The 27,586-nt window shown below is 39.3% G+C and overlaps 1 protein-coding gene across 2 annotated transcripts in view; it reads right to left on the bottom strand.

Annotated features, from left to right (window-relative positions):
* The window catches only part of LOC134349013 (neuronal PAS domain-containing protein 2-like), a 114,624-nt gene that overhangs the window by 5,966 nt on the left and 81,072 nt on the right, over window positions 1–27,586 (bottom strand). For both annotated transcript variants that reach the window (XM_063052853.1, XM_063052854.1), the window contains 11 exons: window positions 26,656–26,769; window positions 23,869–23,987; window positions 20,097–20,179; window positions 17,146–17,252; window positions 13,654–13,801; window positions 12,649–12,733; window positions 12,053–12,182; window positions 8,622–8,728; window positions 6,282–6,332; window positions 4,029–4,175; window positions 1,153–1,272 (listed from right to left, as the gene is read on the bottom strand). In XM_063052853.1, the coding sequence (XP_062908923.1) occupies window positions 1,153–1,272; window positions 4,029–4,175; window positions 6,282–6,332; window positions 8,622–8,728; window positions 12,053–12,182; window positions 12,649–12,733; window positions 13,654–13,801; window positions 17,146–17,252; window positions 20,097–20,179; window positions 23,869–23,987; window positions 26,656–26,769 (1,211 nt within the window). The remainder of the gene's footprint in view (window positions 1–1,152; window positions 1,273–4,028; window positions 4,176–6,281; window positions 6,333–8,621; window positions 8,729–12,052; window positions 12,183–12,648; window positions 12,734–13,653; window positions 13,802–17,145; window positions 17,253–20,096; window positions 20,180–23,868; window positions 23,988–26,655; window positions 26,770–27,586) is intronic.

The following is a 27,586-nucleotide window of genomic DNA, read 5'->3' as shown; positions in this document are numbered from 1 at the left end:
TATTGATTTTCATAGCAACTAGTTAATTTAAAATATTAATTTAACCCAACAGATCAAATCCCCATGTTCATATTTCTCTTCTTCACTTCAGGATATGCTGCTACATCAGCTACCTTCGACAAAAAGCACAGACTGAGGCCCCACCCATAGGCTGCCCTGGATAACCTTCTGGCGGTTCATGTTGTCAGAATGTCTTTTCTGATTCTCAAAGTCACTTAAAATTGTGAAAATACTTTTAAATTGTCAAAAAGTAAATATTTTTGGAAAAAAGAATAAAGTTATTTGAAAATACATCACATAAATTAATTGTAAGTAAAATATAAACTTCATTTTCCTTTTTAATGAAGATCAGCACTTCCATTGGAATGAATGGGGTCAGGTTCTATGCCAACCACTGCATGTATAAAGGTAAAAGGTGAGTCCAGGGATGGAACGTGATGTCAAGTCTCAGAGAATGAACCTGCACGGCACTTTCTTGGTAACTGTAACGCTTTACTCTGCTCTCTGTTATTGTTTTATCTTGTATAATTCTAATGAATGGTATGTAAGACATTTTTCACAGCATCTTGGTACACATTACAATAATAGACCAATTTACCAAGACAAGTTGATTGACCAGAGGATGGACAGAACTTTCATGGGTTTTATGTGCAGAATGACCTCATTCTCTGCTGTGACATTTCTAGGGATGGGAGGATATTGTAGAGAAAAAAATTCTCCCACCACTGGTAGTATTGCTGAATGCCAACTCTTGACACCTCCTGCATCTCATTGCCTTAAGAGTTACTATCATTAGGTCCCGTCTCTTACCCTCCAGGTTACTCTGGAAGGAGCATGCACTCTGGTAATAGAAACAGCAATTTGCATTCTTACAATACAGTACATGTATTTAACTTCCCTAACAGCATTTACTTACATATATATCCTTATAGTATTCTCTGCTCATCCTGCATAGGGAAAAGAAGTTTTAAACTTTTACAGATAAAGCAGTGAAGAAATAAATACTTTGTTCAGGCTTGTTTACCTCCCAGTTTGAAGAATTTACAAAATTGATGGATTTGTTTTGCATTTCCAGCATCTTATGTTGGCAAGCAACTAATTTAGCTTGTTTTTGCGTGCATACTTGTTTCCCTTTGAATATTGTATTGGTACCTGTATCTGTTTACTGTGAGGACCCTGGTCTTGCATCATCACATCCATTTGTTGCTGCTTTTGCTGTTTCGACTCTTGGTTCCGCAATGAACTGATCGATGCTGGTTGTTGCAGTAATAACTGAAAGAGAGACGAGCTAAGTACTTCAGCTTAATAATACAGTGCACATTCGAATGTTTGCTGCTGATTTTGAGAAGTTTGATTAAGTACATGGATGGGCAGGTTATGGAGTGTGTTGATGGGACAAGGCACAATAACTGTATGGCATGAACTGGATGAGCCGAAGGATCTGTTTCTTTGCTCTTCTACTCTACGATACTAAATCCAAGGTGTTCTCTTACACACCCTTCAGTCACCTGCCCTGTATTATTCCCTAATAGGAGGTCCAGTATCACACTCCCTCTAGTTGTGAATTTATACATTATCTATACTTTAACTGAGCTCTGAATTCACCATTTCAAGACCATAACCATAAGATATAGGAGCAGAATTAGGCCATTTGGCCCATCGAAACTGCTCTGCCATTCAATCATGGCTGATCCTTTTTTCCTCTCCTCAGCACCACTCCCTGGCCTTCTCCCCGTTACATTGATGCTGTGGCCAATCAAGAACTTATCAATCTCCACAACAACCTGGCCTCTACATCTACCTTTAGTAACAAACTCCACAAATTCACCACCCTCTGGCTAAAGGAATTTCTCTGCATCTCTGTTTTTAATAGACACCCCTCTATCCAGACACTGTGGCCTCTTGTCCTAGATTCCCCCACCATGGGAAACATACTTTCCACATCCACTCTGTCTAGGCCTTTCAACATTCAAAAGGTTCCAATGAGATCCTCCCCAATCCTTCTAAATTCCAGAAAGTACAGACCCAGAGACATCAAATGATAACCCTTTCATTCCCAGAGTCATTCTTGTGAACCTCCTCTGAACTATCTCCAATACCAGCACATTATTTCTTAGATGAGGAGCCCAAACCTGTTCATAATACTCAAGTATTGTGGCCTCAGCAGTGCCTTAAAAAGCATCTCATCCTGATCTTGTATTCTAGACCTCTTCAAATGAATGATAACATTGCATTTAGCTTCCTCACCACCGACTCAACCTACAAGTTAACCTTGAGGGTGTTCTGCACAAGGACTCTCGACTCCCTTGGCAACTCAGATTTTTGGATTTTCTCGCCATTTAGAAAACAGTCAGCACATTTATTTCTACTACCAAATTGTGTGACCATGCATTTTCCAACATGGTATTTTATTTGCCACTCTGTTGCCTATTCTCCTAATCTGTCTAAGTCCTTCTGGAGATTTCCTGTTTCTTCAACACTACCTGATCCTCCACCAATCTTCGTATCATCTGCAAACTTGGCAACAAAACCATCTATTCCATCATCTAAATCATTGACTTAAAGCATAAAAAGAAGCAGCCCCAACACCGACCCCTTTGGAACACCACTAGTCACTGGCAACCAACCAGAGAAGGATCGTTTTATTTCCGCTCACCGCCTCCTACCAATCAGCCAATGCTCTAACCATGCCAGTGACTTTCCTGTAACACCATGGAATCTTAACTTGGTAAGCAGCCACATGTGTGGCACCTTGTCAAAGGCCTTCTGAAAATCTAGATATACAACATCCACTGCAACCCCCTACCAGGAAACCATGCTGACTTCATCCTATCTTGTCCAATGTCCATAACCTCATCCCAAACAATTGACTCCAACATCTTCCCACCACTGAGGTCAGACTAACTGGTCTATAATTTCCTTTCTGCTGCCTCCCTCCTTTCTTGAAGAATGATGTGAAATTTGCAGTTTTCCAGTCTTCCAGAACCATGCCAGAGTACAATGATTCTTGAAAGAGCATAACTAATGCCTCCACAATCTCGACGGCTAATTCTTTCAGAATGCTAGGGAGCAGTTCGTCTTGTCTGGGTGACTTACGTACCCTTAAGTCTTTCAGCTTTTTGAGCACCCTTGTAATAGTAACATGCACTCACTTCTCTTCCCTCACACTCTTCAAAACCTGGCGCACTGCTAGTGTCTTCCACAGTGAAGACTGACGCAAAATACTCATTTAGTTCATCTGCCAACTCCTTGTCCCCTGTTATTATTTCTCCGGCCTCATTTTGTAGCAGTCCTATATCTACTCTCATCTCTCTTTTATTTTTTATACACTTGAAAGAGCTTTTTCTATTCACCTTGATATTGTTTGCTCACTTGCTTTCATATTTCATTTTTTCCCTCCTGATGATTTGAATGCCTTCTCTTTTGCTTTTACATTAGATTTGACTTCCTTTGTTGGCCACAGTTGTACTATTTTGCCGTTTGACAATTGTTTTGTTTTTTTGAATACATCTATCCTGCACCTTCCTCATTTTTCCCAGAAATTCAAGCCATTTCTGCTCTGTTATCATCCCTACCATCTCCTTCCAATTTGCAATTTTTCTTTACAGTTAATGTTATCATCTAATGATATGCTAAAACTACAATTAGATACTTTGTGATCTGGCATGTGGCCCAACGGGATCACTTATTTTGAAGTCCCAGCAATAAAGTGCAAGTTCTGCACAAGACATTTCATGGTCTTTCACAGGATCTAATCATGGATAAACCTTCCTAATGAGTCAAGTGGAGTTTTTATTTGTTCACTGTTTTTCCAGTCTTTTGCTTGTTTAACAGAAACAGGATAGTGAAGCATGCAGGGATGCCCTTCCCCAGCTCCATAGTGAACCTAACATGTTCCAATGCATTGTTAAAATTGTTAATCCTTCCACAACATGTAAACAAAATTTGGAATTTGACGCTGGTAAAACTCGTCCAATTCTATACTATTTACTTCACTATATTAATGAAGAAAGTGTGTGCATTTTCACCTGCAAACTTGAGTTATCCACCATGCACAATTGTTCTTGGATTTTTTGGAGTTCTTCTTGCTGCCACGTTATGTTTGCTTGGAGAATTCGCGTCCGTTGCTCTAATTGGTCTTTGAGAGACTGAATCACATCGAACTGTGCTAAGAACTGGTACATTTAATATAAGGTATTAAATCTGTTCATTATTAAAATCAGATACATCTCATGTGAATAAATACAATTCACAATCTAGTCAGAAATGAGTCAGATTCATGCACACATATAGTAACTACCATTTTCAGATGTCTATTTTGTTGGGACTGCATGAGAGGAAGACCAGATGATATGGAGGGGTACAAGTTCAGTAATGCAGTATGGAAGCTCTCTGCCATGAGACTTTCAACCCCATGTTGTGTAAACTAATGGCTTATTCACTTGCCTGAAACCTCGCTTCTCAAAGGCCCAATGCTCAGATTGCATTCTTTATCCTCATTGAGATTGAAGACCTCCTATAGTCCTAACTGCAGCCTCAAACATTCTCCTGTTAGCTTTGCCCATGAAAGTCAGCATTAGAACCACTCCCAGCTCCCTAACATCAGGATCATTTAAGACTGCTGCCACATCCTACACTTCGGTGCTCACTGCTACATTTAAGGTTACTCAGGCTCCATTCTCAAATAGATGGAATTTCTGCCCTCGGGAGCAGACAGTGCAAGTATAGATGTCTGGCTGCATTCAGGCTTTGCCAAAATACTGACATAAAGAGCCTGAATCTTATTCTTACAGAGACATTCCTGCCATCTTCATGCCAGGACAGCCAGCTTGTAATAGCCTTGGAGTCTCCATGCTCCTCTTGCATAAAGGACAAGCTCCCACAGGTAGATTTCTTCACCCTGTACAGGTCCACCTGAAACCCTGGGAGTATGCCTCCAATCAAAGCAGAATCCATTCATTCAGCAGCAACTCTCCTGCAGCAGAGCAGAGTTGCCTGTAAATTGGTAGAACAATTGTCCACAGAGAGCACACCTGTTATGCAACAGTGTGACAACTGCGAGACTCCACAACATTTCAATAGTGAAACTAGGAAACCTAAAACACATTGTTCTTTGAATCTTCCAATGAAGTTCATGTTTATTATGCAACTTTCACAAACAGCATTAGGGTTGTTAGGGCTTATTCATTCTGGCATTCTGGAATATGGCAAATATTAATTTCAACATCAACCAGTCTCCAGATTGTAGATTGAGTTTAAAATGCAGCTCAGAAAAATGGTGTTTTTGGAGCTGCAGACTGGGGTTGATTGCAAACCAAGAAACACTCATTGACCTGAGATGTCTGCATATGCATGAATGCAGATCAGAGAAAATGGTGATTAGCATTCAATTTGGGTGTCTGGAGTGTTGGTGTGAAGATCTAGGTGCTTGAAAATTATACATAATTCAAAGGAAGCATTATGGATACATTGTAACTATAGAATTCTCCTGCTGTTACCTTTCATCATTAGCATATAAAATGTCATGTCATAGCGGGTCAGGGTGCCTCTTCTAAGAGTGTCTCCAGTATGATGCCTGCTTGTGTGCTGAATACAGACCTCTACATCACCAGCCTCAGTGTCTCCTGGTGACTTCATTCAGTCACATTTAGGGTGATCCACAGTGTTCATTTTAATACCAAAAAGATTGTGAAGGGCAATTTGCATGCCGGATTGTTTAAAAAGAAAATGATTACATTAAACTAGCCATCATACTATGCCATTAAATGCAAAGACCTCAAAGCAGAAAGTTTTTGATCTGAACCAAGGTCTCAAGCATCATCCTTTATAGACTAAACAGTAGTTTCTTACCAGGATTAAAGGAAAGTATTCAAAATTAAGTTATCAGAGATAAATAGATTTTAGGATATCACGGGGATTAAGATATATGGGGTGAATGGAGAAAAATGGTTTTGAGGTAAAAGAACAGTTGTGATTTTATTGAATGACAGAGCAGCTGCAGGGGTTGATAGTCTACTGTTGCATTTCATTCTTGGGTTCAACACACACTTCGGAATTGATAAGGAAGCATATAACCTCATTAGTCACTCAGGTAGGGAACATGGTCAAAGTGAGGATTCAAGAAAAAATGAAAAAGAAATGTTCAAAATCTAATTTTCAGTAACTTTATGTATGGTTTATCTCTGGATTACCCTGTATATCAATGTGGTTGAGATTATGAACAAATGTACAGAGAAATTATTGAAAATACAATCACACAATTAAATGAGGTTTTTGCTAACCTGTGTCATTGACGAAGGCTGCAATTCTACTTTAGCTTGGGACAACAATGACTGCAAAGGTAAATCAAGAGATGGATTTAACATTAAAACACCCTGGATTAATATAGTTTTTAAAACACTAAACAAGAGACAATCCAAAGGTATCTACTAGTTTCATTGGCCACAGTAAAGAAGTTTCTGTCAAGACAATGTTGGTCATTGAGAGTCAATATTTTGTAGGAAGTATGGGGACAAATAAATTGTCGAAAAATAACTCAGTTAATTAGTAATTACCTAGAAGTAGAATGAAATGCAGATATAAAACAACTTTGAATTAATGGGTTTGCATTTGTAATTCCATTCAGCAACCATTTTTATTCCCATTTTGCAACTGAATCATGCCATACACGATACAAAAATGAACAATAATAATTGCAATCAGGGAAAAAATATTCTGCACAATTCTCACATCAGAGCACATAACAAAACGAAGAAAAAATGATCTGCATTTTTCTAGCACATCACTTGGACCTAGTATTGTGGTAGTAAATTGGATAACTTCCTCCCCTCCCCCTCTCTCAATCTTTACACACACACACACACACACACACACACACACACACACACACACACACACAAACACACACACACAAACACACACACACACACACACACACACACACACACACACACACAAACACACACACACACACACACACACACACACACACAAACACACACACACACACACACACACACACACACACACACACACACACACACACACAGTTTAATGTGGAAATCAGGAAATTGTCCAAGCTGCTTTCCAGCTCAATACCACGATATCCTGCTGGAAGAATGAGCATCCAAATACATGAATGTTAGAATTTTTGTGCTGTTAAGACCATTTTTAAGTTGAACCAGAAGCTGTAGGTCAATAAAACCTTCCCTCAGTCAAATTTCCACAAGCTAGGCAGCTGATGTTTTGATTTGAACTCATTAATTTTTAAGCTACATGCATGCTGGCATTTATTACCTATTGCTATTTTCCTTTGAAACTGTGGTTAGGCACCTTTTGAATCACTGCAGTTTCCTGTTGAAACTATTTCCATAATGTTGTTGTGAAGTGAGTTCCAAAAATTCAGATACATTGTTGATGAAGGTACAAAGACATACAGTGAATTATAGTTAATTGAGACTCATTGGGAGAAGTACATTTTGTCCCAGTTGAGAGGCTGTATGCTCCGATTAACTGATGGCCCAATTAACCAGAATCCACTGTATTTCTAAACCAGGATCGTGCATGAAGCTGGGTGCTGGTGCTTCCATGTTCCTGCTGCCTTATCTTTCTTGCTGGTAGAGGTGTGAGTTTGAGGATGCAGTGCATTTTCTTCATACCACACACTGCAGCCATGGAGCAATGACAGTGATAGATTTGATTCTTTAGTGTTCCAATCCAGAAGGGATATACTGTATGCTGCCAAGCTTTGATTCTTAGTAAGGCTGGTAAGTCGATAGTAATTCATCATACCCCTGACTTGAGTCTTGCAGATGATGGGGAGGCTTTTGGATGTCAGGAGATAAGTCACTTACCACAGGATACCCAGCCTCTGAACAGTCTTTGAAGCTACAATATTTATGTGCTTGGTCCAACTGAACTTCTAATCAATAATGACCACCAAGGATGCAAATGGAAGTGACTGATTCACTGCTATGCCATAGATGGTCTCCTGTTGAAGCTGTGTACTGCTTGGACCCTGTGTGGCACAAACATTCTCATCGCTTACTGCTACATGTAGACGTGGGCTGCGTCATTTGATAACAGAGTGCGAATGGAATAGAACATCAAGCAATCAGTGATCATTCAAATTTCTGAGCTGATGACAGAATTAAGGTCGGCAACGACATAGTTTAAGATAATCCAGCCCCTGTCTTAAGTGGATGGCCCACAAATAAGACAGTTTGCCCGCTACAGACTATGCATGTCATCCAGTTCCTAGACTGGTGACCCTGCTGGGTAACAGGGACCTGTGTTAAACAACCAAACTGATGAATCCTTACTGAAGCCTGCAGATTCTAAATTAGAAAATAGAAGAAAAAGATCAAACTGAGAGAAGGAAAGAAGGAGTTGGAAAGAGAGTGTTGGATAGAAAGAGTAAGTTAAATGCTGAAAGGATTGAGCAGGTCAATCGCTATGAAGGGTCCTTGACCTAAAACATCAACTCTGTCTCTCTCTCCATTTATGCTGCTTGAGCGGCTGAGTTTCCAGCATTTTCTGTTTCTGTTTTATTAATATTGTATGTTTGGTAATTCCACTAAAGCATCACAATACTGAGCTGCTAAATGATGAAGAATCCCTACCTGCTCTGTGACAGCTGGATGTTGCAGTATTCCTGTATCATGTTGCACCGATGGTGTTGTCTGCAACGCCATTGCAGTAGGCTCTGACAGCACCTTGCTCTGGGTTGCTGAGAAAGAATGAAACACCACATTTAATTTGTATACAATTGTGTAATACACACACAGCCAAGAAGTTCTAGTGCCGGGTTAATGAACCCTTTAAGATGTTTTCACAGGAGAAGTTTCATGCGGTTTTGTGCCAACCAGACAGTTTCGAGAACACATAACAGCGGACGATACTTTCTGAAATCCAAATTAGCGATAATCTTCTCAAAAACTCTCTCATGTGCCATAGTAATTTTGAGCTTTATTATTGATTAATGAATTAGTAATAACAATTACAGACCTTTTAAAGGAAAAAGCATGAGTCCTGTTGCTATTTATGTGTGTTTATTGTTTTATGTTAATATAATAGTGACAGATTGAAATAAATGAAGCATTTTAGAAGACCTGTTCAAAAATTAATATTAATCATTTAAAATGACAATTGGAAATGAACATAATTTCTAAATAGTATTGTTATTGTACCTCATATACAGTGTAATATAAGAAATGTGAACTTGAAATTAATTAACTTTGGTGCCTATTCGTAAAAGATCAAGGATAGGAAAACAAACACACTGAACTCTCAGTGGGACTACTGTTGCGCACTAATGATGACAAATATATTACATCCGGCTATTATTTTGGCTGTTTGGAGAGCAATGCACGTAACACCGGGTTCATCAGTAATCTACTCCTATAATTAGACTTGACCAAGTCCATAACTGAAAACAATGACTCATGCATATTCATGAAGACACTAAGCTACATAAAGTGTTTACTGTTATTATCACTGAATATCCAGTGTTCACACACTAATGACAGAAAAACTAGAAGCAGAGTGAAGCCAATGCCAACTGGTCCAACCTATTACTATCCAAATACTGATCAGTTCACCAGATCTGCGAGAATTTCAGAACATATCATCCACTGTCCTGTGTTCTCACAACTGTCCAGTTGGCGCGAGACTTTTCCTGTGAAAACATCTCAGCACTCTTAGTTTGTCAAAAAACATGCGCTGTTTTGTTTCACAGTAAAGTTAATCATTATGTACCTTTGTTATTATATGTGAGGTTTAAAGAATTGAGGGGCGGCACTGCAAGCTGCAAGCAAACAAACATTTATGCACATGCCATCTTGGGCATAAGTGCCAAAGGTGTGCCAGCCCTGAAGGATGTGCTGGATAGGGGTAGCAACAGGACCCCAACCACTCATGGTGTTTGCCTGTCTCAGCAGGTTTCAGCAGTGCCTGTAGCTTAAGAATGAGGACAAGAGGCAATAATTTGGACAGCTGGTGAAGGCACTGCCTTGTGAGGGAATTGGAGACTCCCTATACACTCACAACTGTGTGGCCAGGTTCTACCTCACTTCATCTGCATGTTTGCAGATAACACCACCATAATGACTTGCAGATAATACCACCATAATGAGCCTTATCTGAAATCATAAAGAGTCAGAGCACAAGCGGGAACATACAGAGCCTAGTGACAGGTGCCATGACAAGGACCTTTACCTCAATATCAGAAAACAAAGAGCTGGTCATTGACTACAGGACATGGTCCTGAGACGCTGAGGTCAAGAGTTTCTAGTTCCTAGGAGTGAACATCACCGGCCCTGGTCCAACCACAATGACAATGTGACCAAGAAAGCTCAAGAGCACCTCTACTTCACTTACGGGAGTGAGATTGATCAGCTGGCTGAATGGTGTCGCAAAAACAAATCTGCGCTCAATGTCAGCAACCAAGGATTGACTGTGAACTTCAGGAAGGGGATGCCAAGGAAACTCACACCAGTCCTTATCGACAGGTCAACAGTGGAAAAAGTGAGCAGTTTCAAGTTCCTGGTGTCAACACTTCAGAAGATCTATCTTGGCCCCAACATATTGATGCAATTATGAAAAGAGCATGTCACTGGCTATGTTTTATTAGGAGTTTGAGGAGATTCAATAATCACTAAAGACTCCAGGCAAATTTCTACAGATGTACCCATAGAGAGCATTCTAACTAGTTGCATCACCATCACCCAGAGCCTGGACTGACACCAACCTACTGCCCTCTACTGTGCATATTGTCTTGTTTATTATTTATTGTAATGCCTGCACTGTTTTGTGCATTTTATGCAGTCCGGAGTAGGTCTGTAGTCTAGTGTAGTTTTGTGTTGTTTTACGTAGTTCAGTGTAGTTTTTGTATTGTTCATGTAGCACCATGGTCCTGAAAAACATTGTCTCATTTTTATTGTGTACTGTACCAGCAGTTATGGTCGAAATGACAATAACAAGTGACTTGACTTGAATGAATTGTCCAATGCACAGAATCATAAAAAGCAGCAGGGAGTTGTAAACTCACCCAGCTTCGTCATGGGCACTTGGCTCCCCAGCATCAAGGACATCTTCTATAGGTGATGCCTCAAGAAGGTGGCATTCATCAGTAAGGACCTTCACCATCCAGATCATACCCTATTCTCATTGCTCGCATTAAAGAGGAGGTACAGGAGCTTGAAGTCACACCCTCAACAGCTTCTTCCACTCTCCCATCAGATTTCTGAATGAACAATGAATTGATGAACACTACCTCACCGTCACTATTTAAGCTGCTCCGGAGTCAACCATGGATATGGTGTCCTAGTTGTCTCTGTGATATGCAAGCCAGGGATGTACGATATGGAAAGCAAGCTGTTGCCCATGCAATTGGCTTCCCCTCCCCACGCAGCTGATGAACCCAAAGGAACAACAGAGACTGATACAGTTTGGCACCAGCGGTGTCACACGAGTTGCCATTCAGCATTGAACTCAATGTAGGAGTGCCTAAGGGATTCAAGGTCTGGATTTTTTCCTCGGGGTTTATTCCCAAAGCCGTCCCCATTAGTGGGTATAGCCACAAGGCAGTGGAGATTTGAGATCACAGTTTTCCATCTACTAGAGCTGGACTCGGTTGTCAGAGGCTACTTGAGACACGGCATTGGGAGCATTTAATAGGTAGTGGGAGCTTATTCCCACTATCTGAATCTGGCTATTACAACCTTAATGTCATATATCTATATCCACACATCTGCTGTGGACCTGTTGTGCCGGTATGCCAACTGGAAATTGGAGCATATTCAAGTTGCTTCTCAGGCAGGAGTTTGCACAAACACTGCTTGTGATCTAAATTTTAGGCAAATTTCCAAATAAGTATGACTGTATAAATAGTGACATATTAAATAATCAAGGGTAAACTAATTCCAGAAAATATTAAAACCATCTGCTATGAGGCATATTATAAAGTACAGAGTACAGATTTCTAAGTTGTAGCACAATGTAAAATTTTTATCCCCAGAAGATTCCCAAATAACAGAACACAAATAACACCTACATGCAGATTCCGACATCGAGGTATGAGATGATTTGCGTGAGGTCTGAGATGAAGAAGAAGGTGATGGGCTGCCAGTGAGCACTTCAAATGCTTTAAGATGTTGCTGTGTGTCAAGTCTTGAGTCAGGTCCCTGCACATAAATAACAACAGTAGAAAGTACTACAAGTGTGGAGACGTTACTGTTTCTGTAATGACAAAGGCAATGATAGTAGCTTTTTTGAAATGAATAATGGAATGTGGGTATTGCTGGTGAGGTCAGCATTTAATGTTCATCCCTACTTTGCTATTGGATGGTTGGTGGTGAACTGCCTTCATGAACCATCAGTTCAATATAGTACGGATTGCTGGGGTGTTCTGGAGTTTTGACTCGATAGTAGTAAAGATATGATAATGGTTTTAAGTGAAGTAGCTGTACAATTTTGAATGGAACTTGCTAGCAGCAGAGTTCCCATCTGCTAAATTTCCTTCATAGGGGGAGTTTTTTTCAATTAATTCATAATAAAAAGTCCAATATTAGCATATACAGTATATGTAAGATTATTTCAGAATACGAAGCAGATTGTTGGAATTGTGAAATACTTCGGCATTGTTCTCACCTTAAGTGACGAAGAAGCATCAACCTCTGCAGTGGTATCGTCTATACTGATATCTTGTCGGCGCTGTGCTCGAACCTCAGCATAGCTGTTGCAATTTTAAAATTAATAAAACATTAACAAAAAATATTGAATGTATTAGAATATAAATTTATCTTGTATTTTCTAGATACAAAATTTATTGCTTTTTTTCTACCAAGAAGACATGCATTTTCATCTCAGGGTTATCTTTCACTGAAGTTAATAATTCCATTAGGACAATGTTTTTATTCATTTATAGAAAGTGGGTGTCAGTGGAAAACCGGTAGTTATGGCCCATTCTTAACTGTCCTTGAGAAAGTGATGGGAAGGCACCTTCTTGATCAGCTGTGATGAATTTAATGCCACAGTACTATTGGCTAGAGAGTTCAAACACCTCTCCTGGGATGACAGCAGAACACTGATATGTATTGAAGGCAGGACGTTGCGTGACTTAGATTGGGAGTTGCAGGTACTGCATTTACATTTGTCTGCCACAGTTGTTCTTTTGGGAGATAAAGGCTCAGCATTCAGACTGTGCTGTCAAGGAGGCTTTGCAAAGTGCTGCAGTACATTTTGTAAACGGTACACAATACTGACAAGGGTAAATGGAATGAATGTTTGCAGTGGACAGTGGGTATTAATTAAATGGCCTGCATGGTCTTGGATGTTATCATCAGCCCCATGCACCCAGACTTATTACCTGTAATATGCAATGTTGCCTTTTTCAACTGTAAATATAGACTGGTTATTTTAATATCTTTATTAATGTAAACCAAACCAACAAAAATAAGGATTTCTTCCAGAATCTTTATCATAATGATTGTGAACATAGTGAGATTACCTACATTTAGTAATTCCAGAAGATACCGAAGTATAAAAAAACTTGTTATTTCAGTGGCAAGATCTAATCACCAAAAGTGTCTACTTAGTGATTTTGTTAACACACAATGCACTTATTAAAGATGCCAATCCATGCTCCTTTCATACCTCACTAATGTGTGTTTGCACACAATGAACTCTGGTTTGGAGTTCCACTGGTGATAGGTAATGTAGTAATGGGTTTGGAGCCAGATCCACTGTTGCCCTTTTGTTAAGAATCGATAGCAGCAAGATTTTCCTTTGCCAAATTGCATCACTACAGAAAACAAAATGCATTTCTCTCAAGTTTGTTTTAAAAGAGAAACAATATTATTGTTCACAATAACTCAATGTTCCTTAAAACAGGCATATTTTTACCATGGTATTCAAATCATCAGGAAGTCTTGCTTTTTTATTTGAAAATTGGAAGAAAAGTATAATTGAATAGAAAAAATTAGATATTTTTATAAAGCTATAATTTTGTCATATATATACAGTATATAAACCTGCCAGTTTAAGTATCTTCCTTTAAAATATTGTTGCAAGTTTAGCGGATTTCATTCTCAATATGTTGGATAAGTTTTTGTAACAGTCTTATAATTACACTTCACTATTTTAAACAAGAATGCAGCTTTTTATTGACATTTTAAAATCAATTTCCACGTCTGAAACTGTTCTGGTGGGATTTACAGTCACATCCTTCAGGTCATTTGTATTACAGGATGTATCACCATAAGGAAATGGTCTAAGACAATATTGCTAAAAATAATGGAAACTACAACTCCAGTATGGCTAGAAACTAATGCAAAGTTGCCCAGTTTACACAAGCAAGGTAGTACAGAAACCCTCTGCACTATCAGCCAGTATTGCACATGGTCAAGGATCCAGTGCTTTTGGGTAACCAGAAATTGTTCTCAAGCTAGTTCGAAATTGGAGCATCCAATCCTGACATTGATGACAATGCGTGATATTATCGGAATAGCTTAGCAGCAAAAGAGCTGGTCATTTACTTCGGCATTTGGGAGTTTGCATTTATGGTATATATTTTATTTCAGTAGGGAGAAAAGCAGTAAAAACAAAAGAAAAATCTGGATCAGGAAGCATCAATGGTGAGAGAAGCAAGGTTAATGCTTCATCATAACTGGAAAATGTTAGAAACAAAACAAGTTTTAAGTTGCAGAGAAAGAGGGAGTAATAGAGAGAATAAAAGGGAATGTCTGGTAGGATGAAGACCATGACGAATGGCGTGACACTTTTAGTGTTGGCTTCAGCTGAAAGAGGATTGGGAAGGAGGGTACATAGCAGAAGATGAATTAAATCTGAACTAACAGAAAAAGAGACAGGAAAAAAAAACAATCTGACTCCTGTAAAAGTGAAATAAAGACTTGACCTTCTGAACACTTGTCGAGTTGGTAACCACTTTGGATAAAATCTCTGTTTAGTCTGGAATTTTAACCTGAGATTCCAGTTGCCTTTCACATCCCATTCTGTTTTCTTATTCAATACAAGGATACAGAAATAACTAATCTCAATGCAATCTCTTCTGATATTATATTTAAACCTTCAGAATAACACTAATTCAACTACTTCGGTAATTCCAAACATGTATTTCATAGTTTCAGCATTCTTTTTTTCCCTTTTATCTTCTGGTATTTCAATTTCAAGTGTCAAGTCCTATTTACACATCTTCAATTTAAACCACATTACTCTCTATCAGCTGATACCATGTCAATTGTATAATTCAGTTCTTCAACTTCAGTTCTTAGTTTTTTCTCTCTGCCCCTTCTCTCGTTCTCTGTGACTTTAAGTTTTTTTATTACTAATTTTTCACAATCGTAATGAATAATCAAGTGACCTGCTTCCCGTCCTCCACCATCAACTCTGCTCTCAAACGCATCTCCCCCATTTCATGCACATCTGCTCTCACTCCATCCTCCCGCCACCCCACTAGGACTAGGGTTTCCCTTGTCCTCACCTACCACTCCACCGGCCTCCAGATCCAACATATAATTCTCCGTAACTTCTGCCAGCTCCAACGGGATTCCACCACCAAGCACATCTTTCCCTGCCCCCCCCTGCTTTCCGCAGGGATTGCTCCCTACGCGACCCCCTTATCCATTCGTCTCCCCCATCCCTCCCCACCGATCTCCCTCCTGGCACTTATCCTTGTAAGTGCTACACATGCCCTTATACTTCCTCCCTTACCACCATTCAGGGACCCAGACAGTCCTTCCAGGTGAGGCGGCTGGGGTGATATACTGCGTCCGGTGCTCCCAATGCGGCCTTCTATATATTGGCGAGACCTGACACAGACTGGGAAATCATTTCGCTGAACACCTACGCTCTGTCCACCAGAGAAAGCAGGATCTCCCAGTGGCCACACATTTTAATTCCACATCCCATTCCCATTCTGATATGTCTATCCACGGCCTCCTCTACTGTAAAGATGAAGCCATACTCAGGTTGGAGGAACAACACCTGGGTAGCCTCCAACCTGATGGCATGAACATCGACTTCTCTAACTTCCGCTAATGCCCCCACTCCCCCTCGTACCCCACCCATTATATATATATATACATACACACATTCTTTTTTTCTCTCTCCTTTTTCTCCCGTGATCCTCCCATATCCCTTTTGCCAATCACCTGTCCAGCTCTTGGCTCCATCCCTCCCCCTCCTGTCTTCTCCTATCATTTTGGATCTCCCCCTCCCCCTCCCCCTCCCACATTCAAATCTCTTACTAGTTCTTCTTTCAGTTAGTCCTGACGAAGGGTCTTGGCCCGAAACGTCGACTGTACCTCTTCCTAGAGATGCTGCCCGGCCTGCTGCATTCACTAGAAACTTTTTTGTGTGTTGCTCGTACCTGCTACATTAATGTTTTTTCTCTCTATAGATGTGGCCTGGCCTGCTAGTCTCTTCCAACATCTCCTATTTTTATTTTAGGTTTCCAGCTTCTGCCACATTTTTGTTTTTGAAACAACAGGAGTACTTGATTTCCCTTACCCTTTACCACATCAGATTTTACATCAACATTAAATCAGTTGATATAAGTAGCGGCATGATATTGTATTAATTGTTGAAGTTGCTATTATTACTTTTAAATGAGAACCAAAGAAAATAATGACTCATATGCTGTTGCTACTAATTCATAGTTAACTTTTAGAGTGATAAATTTAGTGCTAAATAATTCTCAGGAGTATGTTACACATGTGGACTAATTCGGGATGAATGGCAGTCATTGTGGAACGCTTTCACACAGAAGGAGAAAAACTTATTCACATATTAAAAAAAGACTTAACCAAAGCTGTACTCTTATCAAGGAGTTGCACTCGAACAGGCTGTGGCTGGAGATCAAACTACTGCATTGTAGTAGTTTTCTAATCCATAGTTCTTTTCAAAGTGGCTTCTTAATGCAAGCATTGAATCATTGATTAGCCAGTACCTCCAAGCTAAAATCAAGGCAAACAAGTGACCTGCAATTTAGAACATGGAGTTCACTCTTACCTAGAAGTTTCAAACTCTCATTAGATAGTTACTCCAATGTATGAGTGAGACATTTTGTCCTTTTTTAAGTTTCAAATTGTGATGCTATTAATCAGAGATTTTCTGTATGATACTTACATTGTTCGTGGCATCTTGCCAACTGCTCCAGATCATCTGCATGGTAATAATCATAACCTGAGGTACCCAGGACTTCAAATGGCAAATAACCTATGATTGGAGCAGCCCTGTAGTTACAAAGAGAATTTTCTTACAAAACATAATAGTAGATGAATTCCTGAGTCCCTGGAAATGAAGCAGTCTGATTATTCAAGCTTGATTTCAACATGACACATCTGGTCATCAGACAAATAGACTGGGAATTTACAGCATATTCTATAATATCCAGTCACCATTTAGAATTTATAGAATTGCAAACAGGTAGGCTAATAAACGTTTAAAAAACATGCTATAAGCTGCGAAAATTTCCATGTACCACTGAATATATTATCTTTAATTAGTCCAAAATCAATCTTGTTTTGTAAAAAAATTAACCATAATTAAAATGAAATTGTCATTTTTTTGCATATTACATTCACACAATTGGATGTACAGTAGCTGGAGTGACCCGTAATACATTTTATTAATCTGTTAGTGGCTTTTAAATGTACATAAATACTTGCTGAATTACCAATGGGTGAAGCATATGTTTTCTGTCCATTGGTCTAGATTCCCAGCATCAATATTACATTTTAACAGTAAACAATGACTTTGCGAAGAAGATGCAGGGAGACTGTAAAGGGATATAGACAGAATAAGTGAATGGACAAAGATATGGCAGATGGAACATAGTGCTTTGGTAGAGGAAAGAGCAGAGCTAAGGGTTTCTCTAATAGGAGGGATTTAAAAAATTTTGACACTGAGAGCAACCTGTACATCCTTATATATGAATCACTGGAAGTCAACAAGCAGCTACAACAAGTAGGAAGGCACATGGCACATCTGCCTTAAGAGAAAAGATACATGCTGAAATTATACTGTATAGTGCCCTGGTGAGTCTGTATTGAAAATATAGCTGACTAGTCTGGTCTTCCTGCCTAACCTTTAATAGAGGGAGTTCAACATCCTGGGATGAGGTTTATCCTTTGAGGAGAGATTCCAGTCTGTTGGGCCATTTGTTTGGAACAACTCTTAAAGAATAAAAACTAAATTATTAAAATTACTGGGATTGCCTTTGTTTATTTAGGACACCATGTCATTCAATTAGGGTAGGAGACGGTTGCTGAGTAGTTTCTAACTAGCGCCAGCCATGTGCAATTGTGTAACTCTTAGACACTAGACCATGCTTAGAGCAATGAGTTTTTAAATAGTGTCATTTGGGTGTGTCTGTGTTCAAAAATCAGACATTTTTGCCACTGATAGTTGGCAAGAAATAAGCAGTAAGACAATTCAGAACTGTTTTGCTCACTGTGGAAAGACATTACAGAGCAAACAGTTTTTTAAAATGTCAGTTGTGTGTGCAATGGTTATGTTATCCATTTGGGCCAATGGTCACTGATTCAAAAAGCAGTGACTTTTGATCATTTTGTTTTTTATTTTGACTTTTTGCAAGAAGGCAATTAAGACCCCCCGCAGAAACCAAAAAACGCGAATGCTCGTCCCTTATTTAACCTGTCTCAGTGCGGGTGGACTTTAGGACTCGGGGCAGCACAGGACCCATTGCCTTCAGTGTTTCTGTTCCGTTGACTTATAATACCTAATACAATGTAAATGCTATGTAAATAGTTGTTACACTGTATTGTTTAGGGAATAATGACAAGAAAAAATGTCTGTACAGACGCAACCATCGTAGCTCTCTGGGAACGCTGATGCCAATTCTCCCGTGATCATTAAGTTCTTGAGGCTGTAGCACTTTACATAGCCAGCCAGCCATCCCTAGCACTAACACTTCCATGAATTTCAGCTTCTTTCTGCTTTATTGTATGAATGCTCGATTCGTTCTTACCGACCTTACGGCTCACTTTGGAATGCGACATGCCATTTTTCAAAAGATCTAATATTTCTAATATCTTGGTGAGAGAGAGCTCTTAGCCTTTGAGGAATTGCTTTGACCACGTAATTGCTTTTTAGGAGCTATTTTTTCACAGAAACAAAGTAGCAAACGAACGAGACGCGAGGCAAAGAATGGTCGAACAATGAGTGCTGGAGAGAGAACTTCCAGGTTTTCCCGATGCGCAGTTGGTTGAATTCAAGCTGTGAAACTCGCGGATAAGGAGGGCCAGCTGTAATGCCCTGGTTCAGATAGTTTATACTTTTTTCTCTTTAGTATGCCGTTCCGTTCTGTGTACACTGCTTGTTTGGGTTACTGTTGAAGATAAGAGACAAGAGAATTGTATCCCATCCAATTAGGATGGCTAGGTTTAGGGGAGGTTTCTCTGGTGAAGGACACTAAGGTTGGACTTGGGGCTTTGTTGGGTGAGAAGAGAGAAGATGTCATAGGAGTCAACCCGGAGTGGGGCCGTGATTCGACGAAGCCTGGGGAGATCGAGGGAGGATCGGCAAAGGGGAAACCATGAGCTCCAACTTGTGCACATTAGACTGTTTCATTAAACTGGGCCCTTTTTCTTTTTTTTGTTTTCCTTTACTAACCCTTTAGTAAAATGAAGAATTATAAAGCTAAATCTTTTAATTGTATGTGGTATTATTTCGTTATACTTATTTGTAACAGGGTAACAAATCATGCAGCATCCACACAAACAGGGGGTTTTGGGGGGCTCACACTTCAATCTCTCACATTAGGTGGGGCCGGAGATTGACTTCCACAGACTTACGCAGACGACGGAACCAGAGAGTTACACTAATATGCAGCTTTATAATTCTGTAGCAGTATTGGTAGTGTTCTAATTTGTTCTGTATTTCATTTAAATGCATAAATTGTTATTCAATTAAACAGTAGTTTGTCTTTGTTATGCTTTTTAGCTATTTCCATGAGTTTGGCTAATTGGGGCAGCCGCTTAATTAGACTAATATGTACTGGTCCCATTGTGTCCCAATTACATGGTATCAACTGAATATAAAAATTTCTCACTAACCTGTGGTCCAGAAATAAAAATTTCCACTCTAAACTATGCCGAGAAGAAAATTCTTCTGAAGTTTCTTCAATGATGCACATCTCCTGTTTTAGAATAAAATACAATAGATATATTTAATACAGTTAAAAGTTATATTTTATATCCTTTTCAATCTTCAGAATAAATCTGAAAATGAGACACTGACAAATAATGATGGCTATTGTTACATAATAAATCTATCACTGAACACAGCAGGCTATCCAAGGGCATTCAGAGGTAAAATTAACTCTTCCAGATATTGTAGCACAAAAGGACATCATCAGGCCTATTAACACCATGTGAACACTTTGATGGAATTAATCAATTAATGCTATTTGCTTGCTTTTTCCCCTTGTAAGTTCTCCCTATCAAGTGCATAATTAATAAGTTTTTGAACATTACAGCTGTACATGCTTCCCTAGCTTTTGAAGCAGAGCGTTCCAGATTATAACAAAGAATAAAACTTTTTCTCATGACACTGCTAGTTCTCTGGGTCCATCCTCCGGACACTGGAAATACTTCTTCTTTACACTATCAAAAACATTCATAATTCTTAATCAAGTTTTCATTAGATTGTCTATATTCATATACAAGATACATTATGAGAGAAATAAAAGATTATGAGAGAAAACTGGCAGGGAACATAAAAACAGACTGTAAAAGCTTTTATAGATATGTAAAAAGGAAAAGACTGGTAAAGACAAATGTAGGTCCCCTGCAGACAGAAACAGGTGAATTGATTATGGGGAGCAAGGACATGGCAGACCAATTGAATAATTACTTTGGTTCTGTCTTCACTAAGGAGGACATAAATTATCTTCCAGAAATAGTAGGGGACAGAGGGTCCAGTGGGATGGAGGAACTGAGCGAAATACATGTTAGTAGGGAAGTGGTGTTAGGTAAATTGAAGGGATTGAAGGCAGATAAATCCCCAGGGCCAGATGGTCTGCATCCTAGAGTGCTTAAAGAAGTAGCCCAAGAAATAGTGGATGCATTAGTGATAATTTTTCAAAACTTGTTAGATTCTGGACTAGTTCCTGAGGATTGGAGGGTGGCTAATGTAACTCCACTTTTTAAAAAAGGAGGGAGAGAGAAACCGGGGAATTATAGCCCGGTTAGCCTAATGTCGGTGGTGGGGAAACTGCTGGAGTCAGTTATCAAGGATGTGATAACAGCACATTTGGAAAGCGGTGAAATGATCGGACAAAGTCAGCATGGATTTGTGAAAGGAAAATTATGTCTGACGAATCTCATAGAATTTTTTGAGGATGTAACTAGTAGAGTGGATAGGGGAGAACCAGTGGATGTGGTATATTTGGATTTTCAAAAGGCTTTTGACAAGGTCCCACACAGGAGATTAGTGTGCAAACTTAAAGCACACGGTATTGGGGGTAAGGTATTGGTGTGGGTGGAGAATTGGTTAGCAGACAGGAAGCAAAGAGTGGGAATAAACGGGACTTTTTCAGAATGGCAGGCGGTGACTAGTGGGGTACCGCAAGGCTCAGTGCTGGGACCCCAGTTGTTTACAATATATATTAATGACTTGGATGAGGGAATTAAATGCAGCATCTCCAAGTTTGCGGATGACACGAAGCTGGGTGGCAGTGTTAGCTGTGAGGAGGATGCTAAGAGGATGCAGGGTGACTTGGATAGGTTGGGTGAGTGGGCAAATTCATGGCAGATGCAATTTAATGTGGATAAATGTGAAGTTATCCACTTTGGTGGCAAAAATAGGAAAACAGATTATTATCTGAATGGTGGCCGATTAGGAAAATGGGAGGTGCAACGAGACCTGGGTGTCATTATACACCAGTCATTGAAAGTGGGCATGCAGGTACAGCAGGCGGTGAAAAAGGCGAACAGTATGCTGGCATTTATAGCGAGAGGATTCGAGTATAGGAGCAGGGAGGTACTACTGCAGTTGTACAAGGCCTTGGTGAGACCACACCTAGAGTATTGTGTGCAGTTTTGGTCCCCTAATCTGAGGAAAGACATCCTTGCCATAGAGGGAGTACAAAGAAGGTTCACCAGATTGATTCCTGGGATGGCAGGACTTTCATATGAAGAAAGACTGGATGAACTGGGCTTGTACTCGTTGGAATTTAGAAGATTGAGGGGGGATCTGATTGAAACGTATAAGATCCTAAAGGGATTGGACAGACTAGATGCAGGAAGATTGTTCCCGATGTTGGGGAAGTCCAGAACGAGGGGCCACAGTTTGAGGATAGAGGGGAAGCCTTTTAGGACCGAGATTAGGAAAAACTTCTTCACACAGAGAGTGGTGAATCTGTGGAATTCTCTGCAACAGGAAACAGTTGAGGCCAGTTCGTTGGCTATATTTAAGAGGGAGTTAGATATGGCCCTTGTGGCTACGGGGGTCAGGGGGTATGGAGGGAAGGCTGGGGCGGGGTTCTGAGTTGGATGATCAGCCATGATCATAATAAATGGCGGTGCAGGCTCGAAGGGTCGAATGGCCTATTCCTGCACCTATTTTCTATGTTTCTATGTTTCGATATTATCTCTACATCATGAAATTAAGTTTTCAATTTTCAAAGTCTGAAGCTATAGGACTTCCAAATTTAACCTCACCAAATTTCTGCCCTTCTCTCTGTTCCCTTTAAACACTCAATGAAACCTACTTCTTTGACCAAGCATCTGGTTATCTAGACCAATATTTCCTCAAAAATTATTGTCAAATGTGATTCCATGAGGCTCAATTTACCTTAAAACTGCTAATAACTTTTTACAGTTAGTTTTGACATCTCAACACTTATTATTCTAATACCAGAATGGCTGACTTCCCTTTAACAATTCGGCATGAATTCCAATATGGCTGAAGCCTGTATCCTGTTCTGTACAGCTGCCGTCCCCAACCACTGGGCCACGGACTGGTACTGGGCCGCAAAGCATGTGCTACCGGGCCGTGAGGAAACGATATGAGTCAGCTGCACCTTTCCTCCTTCCCTGTCACGCACTGTTGAACTTGAACATAGGGTTGCCAACTGTCCCGTATTTGCCTGGACATCCCGTATATTGGGCTAAATTGGTTTGTCCCATTCAGGACCGCCCTTGTCCCGTATTTCCCCTGCTAAGGTAGAGCGTTCATATGAAACCTTTCGTGCTGAAATGGCGTGAAGTGAAGAAGCAATTACCATTAATTTATATGGGAAAAACTTTTGAGCGTTCCCAGACCCAAAAAGTAACCTACCAAATAACACATAAAACTGAAAATAACACTAACATATAGTAAAAGCAGGAATGATATGATAAATACACAGCCTATATAAAGTAGAAATAATGTATGTACAGTGTAGTCGGGAAGATTAAGCCAAAACTGATTTGTGGAAAAAAAATCGGCACGTATGCGCATGCGCACATCACATATGCACACACAGGTGCCCGCACAAGGCATCATGGTCATGGTAGTCTTTCCAGGGGTAAACGCAAGTGTCCCGGGATTTGACTGCTAATTTTGTCTCTTATTTGGGAGTGAGAAAGTTGGCAACCCTAACTGTATAAGACATGTTGAGGTGAGTTTAACCCTACTTGAACACCACCTCCCCCCCCCCCCCCCGGGAATAATATTGTTGATGTTAAACCGGTCCGCGGTGTATAAAAGGTTGGGGACCCCTGCTGTACAGAATCCTTTCCACGCTAATGGATCTATTCATTCTCCTGGTCCTTCCATGCAGTTCCAGTGCAGAGAACAATTGCAGGCGATTGTTATCCAATTTCAATCCCCCAGTGTACTTACCTTTATGAACTGAGGTGTTGCTAAACGGACAGTTGCTACAAAACACATCTGTTTAGCTGCTGTTGTTTGAAATGTCCTTTGGACAGCACCATCAAAACCATTACATGAGGAGCTAGGCACTAAGATAAAGGGAAAGGAGAGAAATGAACATTTCCACTTATGGATTACATTGCTAAAAAAGAAAAACTCAACTATTCAGTGACCTGACAGTAGAGGTTACTGTGCACCAAGATACATGCATCTCTAAAGGACACTGAATGGATAGGTTTTCAAAATTAGTTCCAATATTCTTAAAGTTGCTCGAGCCTACCAAACTTGAGCGTCATGCTAGACTTAAATGTTCAGTAATTAAGTAACCACAAGATTGATTTTTTAATGTACAGGCATATTCGTGACAATGAATTTATACAATGAGTATATGCTTATCTGAATTCCATTTGATCACCTGGCCTGAAATCTACTGCATACTAGATTTTAAAAATCCGTAATTAACATTTTCGCATATTATTTGTCAGCTTCTCATAATTACAATGTACAATTGTTTTCTTTACTTAAGTTTGTGATTCCAGGGAGAAAAATCATAAAAGAGATTGTTCTTTACTATGTAGAACTAATCAGAACTGCTGTTCATGTGAATATAAAAGAATGTAATAGGTGAAATGCAGTTTCATGTGCAGACCTCTTCTGTTTCTGTTTGACAAATTCTATCTGTTTCATAATTTACAAACTCATGTATTTTCACACTTAAAAAAAGCCGAGGGATTACATTTTGACATACACTAATAAGCTACAGGGATAGATTCAATGCAGCAATGACAGGATGAAATTACATCTGTACACGTTTACAAAATATGGCATTAAAATGGATGCAAAAAAAAGAGAATTAAGTGTTGCTATTCTCCCCTCGTAAGTTAATGACCTTGACTTTTGCCAGTATTCTCTCTAAACTTAAAATTAGGAATGAACTTCAGAAAGTCTAACATTAGTACTGATCTTTATAGAATACAAGATACATAAATACTTTATTGATCCCAAAGGAAATTACAGTGTCACAGTAGCACAACAACCAAATGTTTTTGAGGATCTGTTCTCAGCAGCTATTCCTACAGTATTATTAGCAGTCCAATGAAATGGACAGTAATGTTAGTCAGTTTTCTTAATAAATGAATTCTACCTATTTAGTCTACTTGTTAAATACACACAGTCAGCATTCAATTACATTGACAACGTCATTTGTAGTTTGACTGTAATGACTAAGTGTGTCACATCTTATACAGTATCTCTTGACAGACACCTGTAACATACCATGAAGAGCATAAATATAATATGCTGAATGAAGAGTGGATGAGGCATTTCTGCATTTGCGGAAGCCCGTACTCTCTGGCAAACATTTGAGATGTACCACCATAATTTTATAGCAGGAAGGGAGCCTGGAGGAAGAACCAGATCTCAAAAACAGAGAGGAACCCTGGGGCAAGACCAGGTTTAATTGCTCAGCTATAACCTCGAATGCAGTTTATTGGAGGGAGGAGATTATTTATTGAGAAAGCACCATTCACATGTTCCTCTTTGCAGAATAGAATACCAAGCTGTGTGAATGGTGCCATAACTGATCCCCATTTTCAGGTATTAGGGCAAATGCTTTAGTATTTCCCAGACTATGAAGGAAGAACATAAAGGAACAAAGATTTCTACTCTTGATCATTGTCTAGTGGTCCTATTCTGGAAAACAAATAATGTGGTCGTGGGTAGGATTAAGTGATCACAATGATGTTTGCCAGCTTAACCAGCCTACCACCATTAGTGCCTGGGTGCCTACCAGACAAAAGAGCCTCGAACATGACAGAGTTTGAGGAATGGTTCCATGCATCAATCAAGAGCTACAGGAGGAAAGGAAAAATAAAATATAGATCCCTCCACAAATCTCCAAGCCTCCTGAATATTTCCAATTTTTTGAATGTATTTCCAGTAACTGCTTTCTTCTATTTTATATGGAATCAGATCTGAACTATTTGTTTTGAAAATGGTATATGGTTGATCAAAGGTTTCTGACAGTTCCTTTCACTGCAGCTTGAAACACAGTTATATGCATTTGATTCCAACTTGACTTTTCTGCCATTAATTGTGAAATTGTTTATAATTATAAGAACTAAAGTTATAAATAGTTCGATATTTATACATATTTTGATCTCCAACACCCCCAATATTTATTAAAAAATAACAAAACAAATACTTTGTTGCCTGTTAAGATTTCATTTAATTATCTTTTTAGACACATTTAGCCAGAGTTGTGCTTACTTTTGTTCCTTACAAAAAATCCTACGGCAGGTTATCAGGAATATAAATTATTTAGTTCAAAGTTCAAAGTAAATTTATTATCGAAGTACCTATACAACTCTGAAATTCATTTTCTTGTGGGCAATCACAGTAAATACAACAAGAAATAAATGAAAGACTGCATCCAATAGGATGGACAACAACCAATGTGCAAAAAAAAACAAACTCTGCAAATACAAAAAGAAAGAGAAAAAGATAAATATTATTATTAATAAATAAGCAATAAATATTGAGAACATTGAAATGAGGAGTCCTTGAAGGTAAGTCCACAGGTTGTGCCTATGTTAAATAGTTTAACTATTTACTGTAATTATTACTATATAGTTCTTTTTGTTTTGTTCTATGTTTAAAGCACTCTCTAGTTCTGGTCTACAAATTCTGTGTTTGATAAACTCATTATTAAGTTTTTATTCTCATATGCAACAAATGGAGACAAATGCCAACACTTACCATTGTCATAAGACTGAAAGTTTCCCACAAATCTTAGGTATTCATATGTAGGAGCTTCCTTTGGGTCTAATGTTCCCCGTAGCAGATGGCAAGAAAATTCAAAGTAGTTCTCAGCTTCAAGTTAAAAAAAATACCAATCAAAGCCAAGTTACACAAATGTAATTTCTAGATCCTAAATTATTGTTGAGTAGCCAGGAAATCATATGATCTGCTGAAGAACTACTTGGCCACCAATCTAGTTTGGATCTATTCAAGCTTCTTGTCTGTTCCCTTCAAACAAGTGTGATCTGATGACAGAAAGAATGGGATGGGAGCAGGAGGAAAGGGTAATTCATTTTGGGGTGCAATCCACTGCTATTTTCCTCTGGCTTGCCTATATATAATCAAACCAGGATATCTACATTGAAACAAGCAGGCAGAAATATTGAATTTCATCATTATCATTCTAGCTTTGGGTCCAGGTTCACTTCTTCATGGACGATCTGAATCTCTTTTAAAAAGTGAGCTGAAACTTGTTTGCGGAGCAGGAGATGGCGGAGTGAGTTGGAGACAGTTCCTTTTGGACTTTACATACAGGTTTTAAAAAGCAAGTGGCACCTGTCAGGAGTTGTCTGTGAAGCGGGAGATTGCTTGGGTTATTATTAACTTAGCAAGGGCCAATAAAAGGAAGTGAAGTTTAAGTGGAGCAGCCATTGTTGGAGTGGACAGTGTTAGAGTGGTGAGGCTTTGGCTCAACAGGCGCAGGCTGGAATTTAAATTTGATAAGTTAGAAGTATAACAAGTGTAGGCAGAATGGGAGTTCAGGCAGTAGAATACTGCTGCTATGAGATGTTAGATTTCAGGATATCTGATGATGATATCTGCAAGAAGTGCACCCAACTTCAGCTCTTGACTGACAAGGTTAAGGAACTGGAGTTGGAGCTGGATGCAC

This window comes from Mobula hypostoma, chromosome 7 (assembly GCF_963921235.1).
Source record: "Mobula hypostoma chromosome 7, sMobHyp1.1, whole genome shotgun sequence".
Lineage (NCBI taxonomy): Eukaryota > Metazoa > Chordata > Chondrichthyes > Myliobatiformes > Myliobatidae > Mobula > Mobula hypostoma.
Note: the sequence above shows the minus strand (reverse complement) of the source record. Positions and strands in the feature narration are given on the sequence as shown.